We start from the raw sequence: 17,377 nt of genomic DNA, 5'->3' as shown, positions 1-17,377 counted from the left end.
AATACCTTCCCTTCTTCTCCTGGGTTGGATCAAAAGGTAGCGTGATGAGGGCATGGCCTTGTGGGAAGATGGAATATAAAATCAGTCCATGCATGCACACAACACATATTCACTGAAGAAGGATGCTCTGGCTTTGAGGAGATGCGGACCTGATGAGTGAAGTGAGGATGGCAGCAGTATCATTGGGCTGTGAGATGCAGTATTGGGAGGAAGATAAAAGCTAGCTCTCGAATAAGCCTGGGCTAAATTTGAATGTTATCGGTGCTACGTTGTATGTCTGTGATGAGTCTCTGCATTCAGTTTTGCCATCCGTAAAATAAGGACCACAGCCCATCAGGTTGTTGTGAGAATAAATGAGATAATGCCCAGCAAATAGAAAGCACCCTATGGAGATCAGTCAATCAATCTGACTGGTTCACAGCCCTTACAGCTCACTCACAGGTAACCTAGCAACCCACGGTCTCTGTAGGGAGAATGGCAAGGCCTCAGGTTGAAACCAGTGATGATAGGAAAACTGGCTTTCAGCTGGTCCTCCTGAAGACTCAGATCAAGAAGATCGGGGGCTTCTGACTCAGTCCAGTGATTCCTGTCTCCTCTCCATCCTTTTATAAATGTGGGAGGTGGCAGGGGATTGGGGGACCTCTGCTGGGGTCTCATGCCCAGCCCCAGAACAGCTTTCATGGGATGGGGGAGAAGGTGGACAGCATGCAACCTGCTAGCTCTGCGCTATTGTACATTTCTTGGAGCCCATGCATGTATCACATACAGAGGTTGTTCCTGTCGGGGCACAATTAACGCATCACTTGTTAGCTGTTACTGTTACTAAAGAGTTGGGTACAGGAGGTTTAAGAGCCTAAAAATAAGTCACTGGGCCTAACTTGTGCGGGATTTTAGGATGGCTTCCTGCAGGAGGTGTTACCCAAGTGCCACCACTGGCCAACTCCTGACATATGTTATCTCACTTCATCCTCCTAGAAATGCTATTCTTATCCCCATTTCTCTAGAAAGAACAATGGCTGCTAGAGTCCTTAAGCAGCATAACCAGTGCCATGGACCACAGTCAGTGGCCAACCACGAACTTGATCTTGGATTCAACCCCGGCCTGCCTCAGCTTCCTCAGATGCAAAGTGGGGATAACGATGCATATTCAGTGGGGCTGTGTAATCATTAGAGAAGAGAGCACATGTGAATCACTTAGAACAGTGCCCTGGGCTTATTAAATGTTACCTCATTGTGTCATCTGAGCAACTAGTAAGCAAAAATACAGGGAAACTGCTCAGTATTTACTGAAATCTGCTAAAAGCATTTCCTAAAGAGGTCGTGTCTTCTCAGTAGTTGTATCACCAAAACTCCGCTATAATGGTATAGACTTCTCTTTGGGTATTATTTCCTTTGGGCCTAAATGTTGTTCATTTACCCAAGAAAAGTGATGTGGACTGTAACTTAGGAGATAAGTGACTTTTTTTGTAGAGGGATGCAATTTTGCTGAGAACGGGAAAAAGAGAAATGATAGAGGTATTTAGAACCGGTGGCCAGCGATGTCCTTTCTGAGGTCGTGATGTTTAGGCAGGTCAGGACCAACAAGAAGCAGGCCGCTGTATAAGGATGGGGAGGAAGAGCAGGCCAGGCAAGAGGCATTAGCTTGTGCAAAGGCCCTGAGGCCGATGGGCTTTGCATGTTCCAGGAAGAGAGGGTTGAGCCCTGTGGCTGGAACACCAGAAGGAGTTAGGAGGTTGACAAAAGGAACAGCCAACACCCAGCAAAGCCATCCAGACCTTTCCTGCCATCCTTTTTTGTTCACTTCACTGGGGTGTCTTCCTGTTCCCAGATGCCCCATCTGCTTCTGTTAAAGTCTGACCCTCACACTTCTGAGCTCTGCCTTCCTCCCCTGTCTCTACTCAGAGGCATCTGAGGACACCTCCACACCAGGACAGCCGCCAGAGATGCTGGCAGCTACAGCCGGGTTCTTAGAAAACTTGAATGAGTCCAAGTTCAAGTCCTCACTTGGCCACCAACCGTGGTCAATGGCACTGGCTGTGCTACTTAATATCTCTACAGCCACTGTTCTCTCCATAGAGATGGGGATGAGAATAGCATTTCTGGGAAGATGAAGTGAGATAACATATGTCAGCATTTGCCATTATATCTGACACATAGCAGGTACCCAGAAAAAAAAAATAATAGTATGTTCTTACTTTTGATGATTACTTTTTCCACTACTGCAAGAGGTCATGTGATGAAAGAATCAAGAATTCCACCATGGCCTGCCTGGTGTTGCTCAGTGGTTGAGCGTGGGCCCATGAACCAGGAGGTCACAGTTCCATTCCTGATCGGGGCACATGTCCAGGTTGCAGGCTCAATCCCCAGTAGGGGATGTGCAGGAGGCAGCTGATTGATGTTTCTCTCATCAGTTTTTCTATCTCTCCATCCATTTCCCTTCCTCTCTCTAAAATCAATTTTTTATTTTAAAAATTTTTTAAAAGAGAGTCCCACCATGTAGCTGTCTTCTTCGCTCCTCATTTTAAGGTACTGTGTTTGGATCCTCTGTCTTGGTCTACTTGATGCTTGTCTTGGAGCCTGACACATGAGTTGTCACAATCTACAAACACAGGTACTAGGTCCCATCAGCTTAGGGGCCTGTCCTCATGGCTGGTAGAGCAGTGCCTGAAGCTGGGCCAGTCAGCATTGCATGAAGTGGCTTGTAGGTAGACCTGAGAGTCGAGTCCTGAAAAAGACAGGGGGGCCACGCTAAGGGAAGCCAGCCCAGACTAGGCACGTCTCTGCCCCGTCATCCTTCCACGCTTCCCTTAACACTCAGCTTCTTTGGAGGAGAGACAGACATTGTGCTGAGCTTTAATGAGGGATAATCCAGGTGCACTTTGCTACAGGCCTGGCTGGAGGCAGAAGGAAATTTGTGGGCCCTCACGAGTGAGCCACCACTGCCGGTCGGCACTGGATGAAACAGAGACTCCATGGCAATGTGGCTTCAAGCAGCTCTCGCTCACACATGCTGCTTCCCTGCAAACCTACCCACAGCTGAGCGTGCCCTGCCATCTGAGGTAGAATCCACATCCAACATCCGTGGGAGATGTCAGCATTTATTGCTTCTCCCATCCACCTTGACCCTCAGCAGCAGATGGTCCAGATAGCAGTCGAGTTACTTTTCCCCTCTCCTGGGGTCCTGGGCTCAGGAATAACATCTTCCTGAAGGGCATGAGTCTGCCCTTGACTTTGCCCTCGTTGGCAGGTGTGTATCGGAGTGGCTTCCAGAAACATCTCTGCTGCACATGCCCTGCCTGTGGGCACCTTCGCTTCTGGGACAGTGACAGGCCCACACCGTGGTCCAACCTCCTCTGTTCTCTTCCAGCTCCTCTGGAAACCAGCTATCTTAATTACCATTCCTCCTCCGTCTCTGCCCAGAAGGAGCAGGGGGGGTGAGGGAGTTATAATTGGATCAAATATTTGCCGTGGTTTATTTCTCTGCCTCTCAAGCGCTCGTAAAAGTTGCATTTTCATGTCACTTTTGGGGATGACTGATGACTCAAAGGCACAGCCCTCACACTGCATGCCAACGAAGGCCAAGGAAAATGAGAGAACTTTGGGGGAAAGGGGTTTATTTGGGGTTCTGTGTTTAGTGCCAAGTAGAGAGAGACAAGCTGCCTTGGGAAAGACCTCCTCCCGCAGCCAGCCCGTGCGCACATACCCCCCTTACTGGGATTTGATCACATGCCCCTAATCCTCGTTCAGGGCTTCTGCGCATCTCTTAGGCAGAATGCACTATGGAGCAACCTTCTTAGTCAACCAAGCACAGCCCGGTCCCCTGAGCATCCCGTATCCAGGACTGAGCCTGATGAGGCTCTGAAGCAGAGGTGACAGATGTCCCTGGTACTAAGCCTGAGCGATCAATCCCTAGTGCAGGGACATAGAGAAGGAACTCTGGCCAGGGCCTGAGCTTTTGGAAAATGGCCTCCTTTGAGTGTCTGCCAGGCTGCCAAGTAAGCAGGCCAGGCCGCCGTCTAGGCATCCAGGCGAGCTGAGGCTCCCCTAGACCAGATGGCCTCTGTGCTAACCAGCTTCTCGCCGCGCTCCTGCTCCCCAGCCCTGGAAGGTCCTCTCTGTGTTTGGCCAGGCAGATCCTCCTTGTGTTTCTAGCCTCCAGCCCTTCCCCAGGTTACAGCAGCTGTAACTGATGCTGGTTGGTACGTGTTAACCTACAAATAGAGTAACAATATATTTCCAAACCAGAGCACTTTCTAGAACAGTGGTTCTCAATCTTTCTAATGCCATGACCCTTTAATACAGTTTCTCATGTTGTGGTGACCCCCAACGATAAAATTATTTTGTTGCTACTTCATAACTGTAATTTTGCTACTATTATGAATTGTAATGTAAATATCTGGGCTTTCCAATGGTCTTAGGCGACCCCTGTGAAAGGGTCGTTCAACTCCCAAACGGGTCACAACCCACAGGTTGAGAACCACTGTTCCAGAGTGAAAGAAGGAACAGGAGGTGTGAACTGGGATGGTCCTGAGTGAACTGGGCGAACTAGACTCCCCACACATAATAGGTTGGAACTTGACCAACAAAGGATGCTACCATTCCTTCCTGGGGGTTCTCTTGCCACCCCATAAGAAATGGATTCGATGCTGGGGCTGATTACAATCTCAGGGAGTGAACTGGGAAGGAAGAGAAGCATGAGGTCAATATCTGGGAAGGTTTCTGCTGAAATAATAAATAAACTTCAACATCCCAGTGGCTTAATTTAGTAAGCGTTCCTTGCTTGCTTGTGTTAGAATTTCAGGCTCTCCTCCAATTGTTGATTCTAGGGTCCAGGCCCCTCCTGCCTTGTGGCACCCATATTTTTGGCTTTAAAAGTGCTCTGTAGGGGACTGACTGCCTGGGATGTTGAACTGAGTACATCCCACAGCTCACATCCCATTAGCTGGAGCACCACCACATCCTTCCATCTAGTGGCAAGGAGGCTGGAAAGGAGCCAGACCTGATACGGACAGTGCCAGGCAATCGCTGCCACAGTGGTCACTATGGAACAGAGTCAAAGGAGGAAAAGAAGGAAGACAAGGGAACTAGCCAAGAGATCCCAAAGGAAGAAAGCCTAGGTTGTCCATTGTCCTATTGGTACCTGGAAAAGTGAGGTCGTAACAACCTTAGGAAGTCACCTCTCAGATTTCGATGATATATATGAATACACAAACACCTTGGGCCACGGTGTCCCAGAGGCATGTTCCGCACTGGGTGGTGTGTTAACCCCGGCTTGCTGACTGTAACACTACCCTTTGCTCTCTCAAGAAAGCTCATGAGAAATTAGAAAATTAAAGAATAAGTCTTTCTTATTGAATCCAATCCAACTTCATTTCTTTTCAGGGGAATTTGTTGACAAATTCTGTGTTTTATTTGTTCAATATCTAACAAATATTTATTCATCAGACTCCACTGGAGATCCATTAGATACAGCAGTGAATTATAATCATGATAGCAGGAACTTTTTTAAGGCATGCTTAGCTGTGGTTTGATATATATGAATAGACACTATTATTAGCCCCATATTAAAGGTAAGGAGACTGAGACACAGACAATTTAAATGGCTTGGACCAGTGTCACAGAAGTCACTGGCAGAGCTCGGATTCTAACCCAGGCAGACTAGCTCCGAAGTCCCCACTCTTAACTATGGTATCATGCAGATCTAATCCCTGCCGTCCTGGAGTTTGCATTCTTCTGAGGAGACTGACAGTACACATAAAAACAAATTATATCAGTATAGAGGGTGATAAGTGCTTTGAAAACAATTAAGCACAATAAAAGGACACGTACTAGGGACGCAGCAGCCACCATATCATCACAGCCCATGCTCTGGGCAAGAGCCACCAGCTCATGGTCCCTCTTTCAATGAAAACTGCCCTCCATGCTTCTGTGGCGGGATGCTGAGGGGCCGGCCAGAATAAATGTCCTCCCTCTCCTCTGACAAATGCCTCTTCCCGGGGTAATTGGATTGGTGGGACAGCCAGCACTGCCACGAGCCCTAAGCCATTTCTGTGCCCCTTGTCCTGTCAAGAGATGACGGATGCCCAAATTAATAATGAGCAATGACCCACACACGTAATCACCTTCCCCCAACGTTTTCCACGGGGGTGATATCCCGGCCCCCAGATGAAGTATATTCTTCTCACCTCGGCGCCGAGGCAGTTACGCTCATTCCTCTGGCTGACAGCAATTTGTGGGCATAGGTCCTGGTAGTCGGACATTGACGAGGTTGCTAAGGAACAAATGTTTTGGTTACAAAGGCCTCCGAAAGCAGCATCGCTTTGTCATATCACTTCACATCATTTATTTTGTCCCTTTAAGACAACCATGACCAATGGGATATGGGTCTGAGGGAAGCTAAATATACTTGCTTCCTGAGAAACAGGGGAAATTTCCACTCCCCAAGCAATGACTATCCAACCCCCCAGGTGTAAAAAAACAAAACAAAAACGAGGATCATGAGCTTCTCTTCTATTATTACGATTTGCAAGTAAGTGACTCATAATCACGAGGTACTTAATTAAATGGTTATTATTGCCCAGGCACTGCCCTAAGCATTACATCATGTCATCCTTATAGCAACCCAGAAAGGTGGGTGTCCGTATTCCCTCACAAGCAAACCAGAAAGAAGGTAAAAGTAGGTTTGCCCAACTTCAAACAGTAGCAGATGGCAGAGTCAGAATTCAAACCCAGGTTTGCCTGATGCCAACCTCTTTGAACTTAGGATTATAGGCTCTTTTATTTTCAGTGATCACATTGCAGATGAGAAGGCCAGCAATTCTGATGATGGGGAAGTCACATTAGTAGGCGCCTGGAGTTTCGTTCTATGAAGTTTGTAGAAGGGTTCCAGTTGATGTCTGTAACCTACAAAAATCCTTTTCATGGAGGGGAAGTGATGAGATGGAGCTTCACCCCCCATGGTGGTTTTTATCTGCTACAGTTTGAATGTCTTCTGAGAGTCACCGTGCAAATGACTTTTTTGGTTGCAGTGATTTTGAAGGTGTTCACAAGATTAGTCCATTTCTACCCCGGGTCTCACCGATTTTCTTGTCAACAAGAAAGAAACCCTGATGTCCTCTTCGCCTTTTCTTTCTTCCTGTCTGCCCAGCCCATGCTCAAACACTGTCCTCTCTGCCTCAGAAATGTTCCTTCTTGCCCTAACCAGTTTGACTTCTCTGGACCTCAGTTTTCTTGTCTGTAAAAGAAGATAGAAACAGCATCTATCTTATATGGTTTTTGCAAGAATGGAATTAGATTATGATGGGAGATTCTAACATGTATTTTGTGTTTGCTCTGTGCCAGGCACTGTTCTAATTATCTTTTTCCGCCCAACCTGTGTTGTTCAGTGGTTGAGCATTGACCTATAAACCAGGAGGTTAGGGTTTGATTCCCGGTCAGGTAAAATGCCCAGGTTACAGGCTTAATCCCCAGCAGGGGGGTGTGCAGGAGGCAGCCAATCAATGATCCTTTCTCATAATTGATGTTCCGATCTCTCTCTCTCCTTTTTCCCTCCTCTCTCTGAAATCAATCAAAACATGTTCATTATTTTCTTCCTCGCAACAATGTCAGTACTATGATTTTCACAGGTTTACAGATGGAGAAAAAGCTGGCAGACAGGGAGGGGGTGGAGAAAGAAGATGATAAAAATGAAGAAGAAATCAAACCGTTGGGTTTTAAAGCTTTGGGGATTTTAAAACTGAAGAAAAGAGATTGAAACCGTTAATAATACAACTATTAGCAGCAACTATAAGCATAGCAAACGGCAAGGGTTACTACAACATTTATGACTCATTTTACTGGAGGAGCTCATAGTTAAATGTACTGGGAAGTATGTCTCAGGTAACTGATGGAGTGGGAGGGGAAGGGATCACAGGACTGGGTTTGCTCTGAGTGTCACACGTATCACTCTCTTCTTCTCCTAGTATGACTTCATGGAGCGCCTGGACGGGAAGGAGAAGTGGAGTGTGGTCGAGTCGCCCAGGGAACGCCGAAGCATACAGACCCTGGTTCAAAACGAGGCCGTGTTTGTGCAGTACCTGGATGTGGGCCTGTGGCACCTGGCCTTCTACAATGATGGCAAAGACAAGGAGATGGTTTCCTTCAACACTGTCGTCTTAGGTAGGTCATGCCTCCCCGAGGTGATGTGTCACGGAGGGGAAGGGGGCAAGTTCTGAGCTTCTCTATAGAGGAGTCATCTTCCAAGGTGGTTCCTGCTGAGTGGAGGACAACAGCAGAATCCTTGATGTCAGCCTCAGACTATCACCCACCTCAAATGAGCCCCGACTAAAATAGGAATGCCGCCTAAATCCTGAGAGATTCACCGTGAATCCCAAGGATTCAGTGTGGCGGAGACCTTGGGTCAGACCACCTGGCCCAGTCCTGGCCGCATGACACAGGCAGGTCACTGGACTGCTGAGAGCCTCAGTTTCCCCATGTGGAACAGAACCCACTAGAGCCCGCCTCACAGGACTGTTGTGAGGACTAAATGAGATGAACATATAAATCTCAAATATTGACCACGTCAGCTCAATTTCTCTTAAAAATCAAGGAAAACTTGCCCTGGCTGGGTGGCATGCGGGGGGCAACCAACCAATGTTTCTGTCTCACATCAATGTATCTTTTTAAAGCTTTGGGGATTTTAAAACTGAAGAAAAGAGATTGAAACCGTTAATAATACAACTATTAGCAGCAACTATAAGCATAGCAATAGTTGCTGCTAATAGTTGTATTATTAACGGTTCCTTCCACTCCTCTCTCTCTCTCTCTCTCTCTCTCTCTCTCTCTCTCTCTCTCTCTCTCTTCCCCACTTCCCCCCCCAATTCTTTCTCTTTAAAGTCAATAAAAATATATCCTCGGGTGAGGTTAAAAAGAAATCAAGGAAAGCTCAAATCACAAAGCTTAAAAAAATAAAAAAATATAAATAAATCAGGGTAAAGACAGATATAAGAAAAAAATCATGACTTTGTTCCCAAGTAAGTAAATATCAAAATGCTTTCATTGAATACTTGTCATTTGGGGCTTATTTTAGCCCTGCTTTTGATTAGGTATCAAAGGAAAAGCTAAGATTTTTATGCAAATTTTGTTCTTATATGTGCATACAAACCCTACCTGGGCCATTAGTTTGAGAAGATTTCATAAAGTTTTCAAGGGCAAACCCTAAGCATTTTAACAATCAAATAAGCTACAGATATTTTTATGAAATTTATTTTGTCATTAGGTTTTAATATTCTTATCAATGATAATAAGTGGTCCCGGGTAGGAACTTGCTGAATCAGAGCAGGTTGTAGACCCATTCCACAGAGGAATAAACTGAGGTTCAGATGACTGAGTCCCTCAAGGTCCCAGGATGTGAAAATGGTAGAAATGGCATGGGCTTCTAGGCTTTGCCCTTTGCCTTTCTGCAGCACTTTGTTGTTTCAACAGCATCTGGTTGTGGATTTGAAGGGTCACTGGAGATGCCCCGATAACGTGGTTTCATGAGGAAAGATCTGGTCGATCCAGGATTAAATCCCAGTTTGTCTTTCCCACATCCTCCCTAAAACAGTCACTTGCCTCCTGGGCCTCAGTTTTGTTTGTGGGGAGGTAGTGAGCAAGTCCCCCAAGGGCAGATGATGTGACATCATGTATGGAACACACCGGGGATGGAGCTGGCCGTCCCTAAATGAGAGCTGATGGTGGGGCACACCTTATACAACTAGCTGTTTCTCTATTGACTGCATTTGAAGACCTGTTCTACCAGCCTCAGGATTTCTCTGAGGGCCTCCCTGGTTCTTGAAAGATCTACGTTAGCGAATCTGAAAGTCTTCATCAGAATGACACAAAATCTGATGGGATTGAAATTCATTCTCATTCCCTCTGCTCAGGAAAGATTGGTCCCATCAGGGCAGCCAAATGCTCCAAAGCAGGAATTGGCACACCAGAGCCCACAGGCTGAGCCTGGCCCTCAGCCTGTTTTTACAAATAAAGTTTTATTGGAGCACAGCCATGTTCATCTGTTTATATATTGTCTGTGGCAGCTAAAACGACAGAATAGTTGCCGCAGTGGCAGTTTGGCTCACAAAGCCCAAATATTTACTCTATGTCCCGTTGCAGAAAAACAATGCCAACCCCTGCCCTAAAGTAACAACGCACACTTTGTGTGACCAAAGTCCACAGAGAAGTCACCCACAGTCAGGGGAGATTTCTGGCATCAGGTTTAGTACCCGAGGGGGGAAATGCAAAAGGATGAAAACCAGCTCGAAATGGAAGACACTTGGCAACAACATCAAACTCATTTGAGATGTTGAGATTGGAAAAAAAAAAAAAAAAAAAAAAAAAAAAAAAAGCGATATTCAGCTTAGGAACAGGAGAAATGATATCCCTTTTGTCACCTTGTGTTTGGACTCAGTAACGGTGCAAATCACGCCCTGCGGCTGGCTTAGTTGGCTTAGCTGGCTTAGTTGGCTTATTAACCACAAGCACTTGGTTAATAACAGAAAAACAACCACCACACAGGGTACCAGCCCCTGGATCAGGCCCTGTGTGGGGACTCTCTCCATCAGCCCATGGCCTCGCCATTGAGAGGTGCTGCCAATATTCTTCATTCTAGATGAGAAAGCCAAGGCCCCGAGAAGTTAAGCAGCTTGCCCAAGGTCGCACATAGTTGGTAAGAGGTGGAGTCAGGATTCGAACTCTCCAGAGCCTGTTCTCTTAACCACTGGATTGTTGTGAGTTCCAGCCAAAGAAATCCCTTTCCCCCTGCACAGAAAGTTTTCTGGGGGTCAGATAACAGCTTCTGCCCCCCAACTCCCTTATCCACATAGACCCAGGCATTGCCGTGGTGGGGTGCCCTTCCCTCACACCATTGCCCTCCCCCCGCCTGCCCGTCAGAGCCGGGACTAGCAATTCTCCTCAGAGGAATTCTCTCATCGGGACGGCAGCTCAAAGAGAGAGGAAGGCAAAGGTAATCAGCCTAATAGTTGGGCAGACACCTCAACACAGCAATGATAGTGATTGGCCCGCAACACGGGGCAAAGAACAGTGTTTTATTTGGTTCGGAGGGTCTCCCACACGTATCTTTACGAGAATGTTCTCCATCAAGAGCAGCCAGGAGCGCTGAGAGTCCGGTGATGGGAACAGAAGGGAAAGTGTTAGCCGGTGTCAACCAGCCGTCACTCTAAATAGACCTCTGACTTGGGAAAGTGTTGGGATGCATTTTGGAGAGAAGCGGCCTGCTGTCGGGAGAGCGTGTCATCTCAGGGGCAACAGGGACGCACTCTTGACACGCAGTGCGGGTTTAGGGGAGGCTGTGGTCGTGTGTGAGATCCCACTGCCCTGGCTTCCTCCCAGTGCCTGCCATTGTCTCCTCCGAAAACCTTCACCAAGTGGACAGAAAGGAAAGCTGATCGTGTGGGCAGTCATACTTTGTTTTGGGGTGGAAAAGGGCCCCAAGAGGGTGGGCTCCCTTTATATTCCAGCCTTTATGTTTTTCCCTCAAAAACTGGAGAAGTGCTTGAGATATCAATTGATGACCATGAGAAAATTACATGAAAACCACTCTTTATTACAGTTTTCACTTCTTTTGGATTCTTCCACCCTCCTAGGTGCCCATATGCACACACGTGCATGCACACGCCCAATCTGACTGCTGTTGACCAAGGACCAAACATGGAGGGTACCCGAGTGAGCACTTCCGACCTGGTCTCTTTCTTAGGGAGCTTGATGAGAAAAGACAGGGACTGAAAGAGGCAATTTTAAGAGTTTAGGAACCACTGGGGCAGGCACAGAACCCGGATTGAGGGAAGCAAGGAAGGAAGACGCTCAGGAGCTAAATGTTTGCTAAGCTGGGACTGAGGGATGCATGCCTCAGGTAGAGAGCAAGGCAGGCCCTGCAGCCCAGCAGGAGCCTGTGCAAAGACCTCAGGCCTTGTGCACGGGACTGTTGTGGCCATGAGCTCCCTGGACCGTCACTGCTTTACCTCTGAAGTTATTTGGTTTCAGAAAGGGGCCCTTTGGCTTCAGCAAAGCATCCCAGGCCCCAATACGCCATGAGAACCAATCCCTGCCTAGCTGCAGGAGTGACTTCTTAAAAACACAAGCTGGATGGTGCCCTTCCCACGTTGAAAACTTCGCATCTGTTCCCATCGGACCCAGAATAAAATCCAGCAGAGCCATGTGGACTACAACAGCTGGGAAGGGACATGCTGCAGAAAGTCCTACCACCTGGTTTGGTTTTTCAGGGCAGAGTGGGAATTTCCATTCAAAGGAAAAACCTCCTTTGCCATTCTAGGCAACTCCAGCAGGGGCAATTAGACTTGAATTTTCCGTACTGTATCACCAGATCCATGTCCCCAGTTCCCCACGGGCTGCGTCAGGTCAACATTTGGGCACAGTGGCCTGTATGTTATATTTCATCACCTTAGTAATTTGGAACCTGGAAGTCTATTTATTTCCATTTAAAGTGAAATGAGGTCATAATAATCTTGAAAGAATATGCATGTTTCTGTACAGCTTTGAATCAATGTGAAAATGTTCCAAGTGACCCCTTTGAAGGCATTACTTGAGAGTACAGATAGAAAGATAAACCATGGAATCGGACGGCTGTGTAGGTCAGAACAAACATGACCTCATTGATTTTCATGAAAAATCAGATCCACAAAAGTTGGGCATAAAGGGGCTATTGGAGAACCCAAAAACTTGCCACTTAATGAATCCCAAGATCATGCCTAAATGGATCAATCTCACATAGGAAGGTTCTTCCCTTGCTGAAATCCCTTACAGCAGGGAATATTTTTACTCTACAAACCTGAGGTGAGGAACAACTGCTGTCCTATGGACAATCACCCTCCATACTGAGGTGATGCCCGCTGTCCATCCAGCTCTCAGAGTGGCTGGATGACACAGGCTGGGGGAGGGAGGGCTCAGAGAGTTTAAAACTTAATATTCAAACCTGGGAAATGTCAGATTTTATATGCAGATAAGTAGTTTATTCTGAAAAAGCCAAAGCAGCAGCAAAATTAGCCCCGCATTCCCGCATGGGTCAATCAGATGGACAGCCAGCATGGACAGGTGGTTACGTCCATGCACCGCTCAAGTTGCCCTAGTCCCCACCCACCCCTATTCACTTCCTTCACTCACGCTCCTCTCTACTGGTCCCCTGAGGTGGCTGTCACTGGCCTTTAAAATGGTAGGCAGCTGCTTATTAAATTGCTTCACCAGCAAGTGGAGAAAAAGGTAACAGCTAAACTTCTCTCTCTCTCTCTCAGATTCAGTGCAGGACTGTCCACGTAACTGCCACGGGAACGGCGAATGCGTGTCCGGGCTGTGTCACTGCTTCCCAGGATTCCTAGGGGCAGACTGTGCCAAAGGTACTTACCCCTACTTCCCTGCTGGGGTTGAAAAACAGAACACGGGCTTCTCGGAGGGGAGGGGAAGAGAGATGGGGCACCCAAGCTGCCTCCCCACCGAATCCCACCGGGATGTCTGGTAAGCCCATGTGTGCTAGAAGCCCTAGCCCCTTGGCAAAGAGTAGGGCTTGATTTACGACAATTGGCCAATATACCTATAGGAGCAGGGCAGTTATCCTTGGCACCCAGGTGTGCTGAGAAGAAAGATTTGCTGAAAATGAGATGCTTGGATTTCCTGTAAAAGCAGAAGTGAATTACCATCACTCCCTTCTTATAATCATTAGCTTCGATGTAATGGAAGATTAAGCTTCTCAGGGTTAGTAAATTTCATTCATTCTGGCCAGCTATGCTCTTAATCTAGGAAGTGCTATTTATCTTGGTGGAATCGGTTTTAAATTGTATTATTAATTCATCTACGCTGCTTTGCACAGGATTGCTGGGGCCCTGGGATTCTTGGGGGGGAAAGATAATAAAAGAAAGAAAACGACTCTCATAGCAACAGGGGGCTTAGGGGCTGCATACCTGCTTGCAAGAGACCTTGAGCGTGACCTTCAAGTGGCTCAATCAGACACAAGGGGAGTGGAGAGCAGAGCTTCTCATGCTTTTTAGACACGGCGCATCCACGTGTGCATATACTAGATATATGCAACCAAAACATTGAAAGAAAACTTTCACAGCTTTTTTTTGTTTGTTTTCATCTTTATTGTTGTATTACATAGTACCTTTTCCCCCCTACCATACTTTATTAAAAAAAATATATATATATATATAGATATAGATATAGATATAGATATAGATATAGATATAGATATAGATATAGATATAGATATATAGATAGATATAGATAGATAGATAGATGATATAGATATAGTTATAGATATAGATATAGATATAGATATAGATATAGATATAGATATAGATATAGATATAGATATAGATATATATACTGGTTAAGCTGGGCTGGTGTGGCTCAGTGGTTGAGCACTGACCTATAAACCAGAGATCACAGTTTGATTCCTGGTTAAGCACATGCCCAGATTGCAGGCTTGATCCCCAGTAGAGGGTGTGCAGGAGGCAGCCGATCAATGATTCTCTCTCATGATGGATGTTTTTATCTCTCCCTCTCCCTTCCTCTCTGAAATCAATAAAACTATTTTTTTAAAACACTGGTTAAAATTATATTGATTCCCCACCCAATAGGTCCAAAAGTCTGAAAAGCAGTAGTGGGGAGGGTCTGCGCCCTTGCTCCGCCATTCAGTATCTCCATGACCTTGAGCAAGTGGTCAGACATCTCTGCATCTTGGCTTCCTCCTCTGGAAAGTGGGCCGTCCCTTCCTAAGTTCGTGGTGAGCTCAGGGTAACACACCCCGAGCCCTTAGCAGAACGCACTGTGAGCCCTCAGAGGAGTGATTGCTGAGCGCCTTTTAATTCGTGCACATTATATTTACTTGCATAAGCTTCTCGTGATTTGTATGTGCTCTTCATTTAAAGACCATCCTTCCTTGGGGTTCTGAGAGCAAGGCAATTATCAATATAGCTGCTCTGGAAGAGCCACGGCTTTGCCATGCTCGCCACCGTTGCAGGGGGAAATCCCGTTTCACGTGCTCATGATATTCCCAGGACTTGCTGAACGCTGGCTGATGAGTGAATGAGCTTTTTGGTACCTAAGGTTCTGAATTTGGCTGCCTGTGTGTAAGGCTCCTTCCTAAATGGCACCCATTCATGCAGAAGATTTGGTTAACTTGTCAGGTACAAAAGGAAAAGAGAGCAGGAGGACACCAGACAGTTCTCTCGGCTGCTCTTCTCCTTCGCACTCTCTCCCTGTGGGCCTGGGGACACATCCCCAAGCAGACCGTGGGGCCTGGACCTCGGGCTCTGAGGGGCCCTGATGGAGGAAAATGGTCAGAGCACCGTGTCCCCGTCCTGAGTGCTTTTCCTAGGGAAGGCTTACCAGGAGAGAAAACCTCAGTATCATCTGAATGGCTCTTCTTGCATAATCTAATTTTCCTGGGAGGGAAGGCACTGATGGGGGGAAGGACAGAGCGGTCCTTTTACGTGTGCCCACAGAAGGGCTGAGTGCCCGGCTGCACGGGCCGTGAGCTGTAAATGTATATTAACGCCGACACTCATCAATGCATTATTAATCCCCAGAACCATGTGTGTTCTGGCGGCACGTCTAGCCACCGGCCTTTCAGGCCTAAGTACCCGGGCCATTTAAGAGCCCTCCGCTCTCAATCCATTTGCCGGCGAGCGGCCACTCTGCATTATGGATCTGTAATGGGCTGTGCATTTAGGTGCTTAAAAGGACTCTCGGTGTGTTTTGCATTCACCACCTGGGCCGGGGCGGGGCGCCCCTCGGCGTGTGCATTAGCCGCGGTGTATAATTGATCCTTGGAAAACAAATATTGAGTGGCTGTTAAGAGTAGTTACTCCTGCAACCTCGGGAGCTGTTCCTGAAATCAGCCTTTGAACCCGGACATTTTGATTTCACTGTTGAGGCACACAGTTAACAAGACTGAAGCGTTTAAAGAATAAAAATGTTTCTCCCTTTATCCTTGGCCGAACGGTGTTAGGAGGAAAGCTTCTCTCTTTGCCCCAAAGATGTTCCTTCCGTGGTATTTCTGAAATGGACCCGGTTTCAGCTCCTTCATGAGCAGAACTTTCTTCCTTATCCTAAGCCCTTCTTTCCCATACTGCACTCTTTCATGGACCACCTTAATGTTTTGTGTGTTTTTTTTGCCAAATTCACAGGCCATCCGTATTAGGATTTATTTAACACTAGAGGCCCATTGCACGAATTCCTAGGCCTGGCCAGTAATCAGGGCCCTCTAGCTGCCGGCTGGGGCCTTCCTTCATTCCACGTTGCCCCCTAATGGTAAGCACATAGAGTAAGTCATAGCAAGCAATAGAGTTCCTGGTTTTCCAGTCAAACTCCCATAGGTACACTTAATTATTAGCCTTTTATATAGAAAGATATTTCTTAAAGTCAACTCAGCATGTTGACATGGGAAATTTGATGGTAAAAGAAACAATGTTCAGCCTGGCCAATGTAGTTCAGTGGTTGAGCATTGACTGATGACCAGGAGGTCACAGTTCAATTCCAGGTCAGGGCACATGCTCAGATGGTGGGTTAGATCCCCAGTAGGGCATCTATAGGAGGCAGCCAATCGGTGTTCCTCCTTCATTGATGTTTTTCTCTCTCTTCCTCCCTCTGAAATCAACAAAAACATATTTAAAAAAAAAGGAACAGTGTCCAAATCAAAAAAATTTTAAAAGAACACTGGAATCAATGCAATCAGTAGGAAATGTTAATCCCACCTGTAACCCTATCAGGACAGTAATATTTTCACTATTAGCAGCATTCAATCCAAGTCGGCTTCTCACACTGATATCCCATCGAGGACCTGAGGACTGAGAAGCCATCCTTGCTCCTCCAACCTCTCATCTCCTGAGTCCTGGCTCCTGAAAAGTAACTACATCCACTAACTCAGGGGTCCTCAAACTTTTTAAAGTGGGGGCCAGATCACGGTCCCTCAGAGAGCTGGAGGGCCGGACTATATGAACTACTAATTCCTACTGTAACACCTCGGCTGTGCTCACTGCCCAAAAAACCTGGCGGGCCGGATCAGACTCCTCTGCGGGCCGCATGTGGCCCGCGGGCCGTAGTTTGAAGACCCCTGCTCTAACTGCCCCGTAAAAGTGGACACCCCACTTCTAATGGCTGAATGGAATGATCAGCACCACACTTACTTTGCTCTGCTAAGCCTCTACTTCAGATTATTTCTAAACTAGAGGCCCAATGCACAAAATTCATGCAAGAGGAGGCCTTCCTTCCCCCCCTGCTGCACCGGCTTCCCTCTGGCACCCGGGACCTGGGCTTCCCTCCAGCTGCCAGCAGGCACCCAGGACCCAGGCTTCCCTCACAGCCCTGGCTTCCTCCAGAAGGATGTCCA

General features: G+C 47.0%; 1 protein-coding gene across 4 annotated transcripts in view; it reads left to right on the top strand.

Moving 5' to 3' along the window:
- The window catches only part of TENM2 (teneurin transmembrane protein 2), a gene marked incomplete at its 5' end in the record, with an annotated part of 1,050,472 nt that overhangs the window by 890,074 nt on the left and 143,021 nt on the right, over positions 1 to 17,377 (top strand). For all 4 annotated transcript variants that reach the window (XM_084884006.1, XM_084884004.1, XM_084884005.1 and 1 more), the window contains 2 exons: positions 7,962 to 8,157; positions 13,284 to 13,385. In XM_084884006.1, coding sequence (XP_084740132.1) covers positions 7,962 to 8,157; positions 13,284 to 13,385 — 298 coding nt within the window. The remainder of the gene's footprint in view (positions 1 to 7,961; positions 8,158 to 13,283; positions 13,386 to 17,377) is intronic.

Source organism: Pipistrellus hanaki (assembly GCF_964339955.1).
Source record: "Pipistrellus hanaki genome assembly, chromosome: 5".
Taxonomy (NCBI): Eukaryota; Metazoa; Chordata; class Mammalia; order Chiroptera; family Vespertilionidae; genus Pipistrellus; species Pipistrellus hanaki.
The sequence above is the reverse complement of the archived record's forward strand: the minus strand, read 5'-3'. Positions and strand labels throughout refer to the sequence as shown.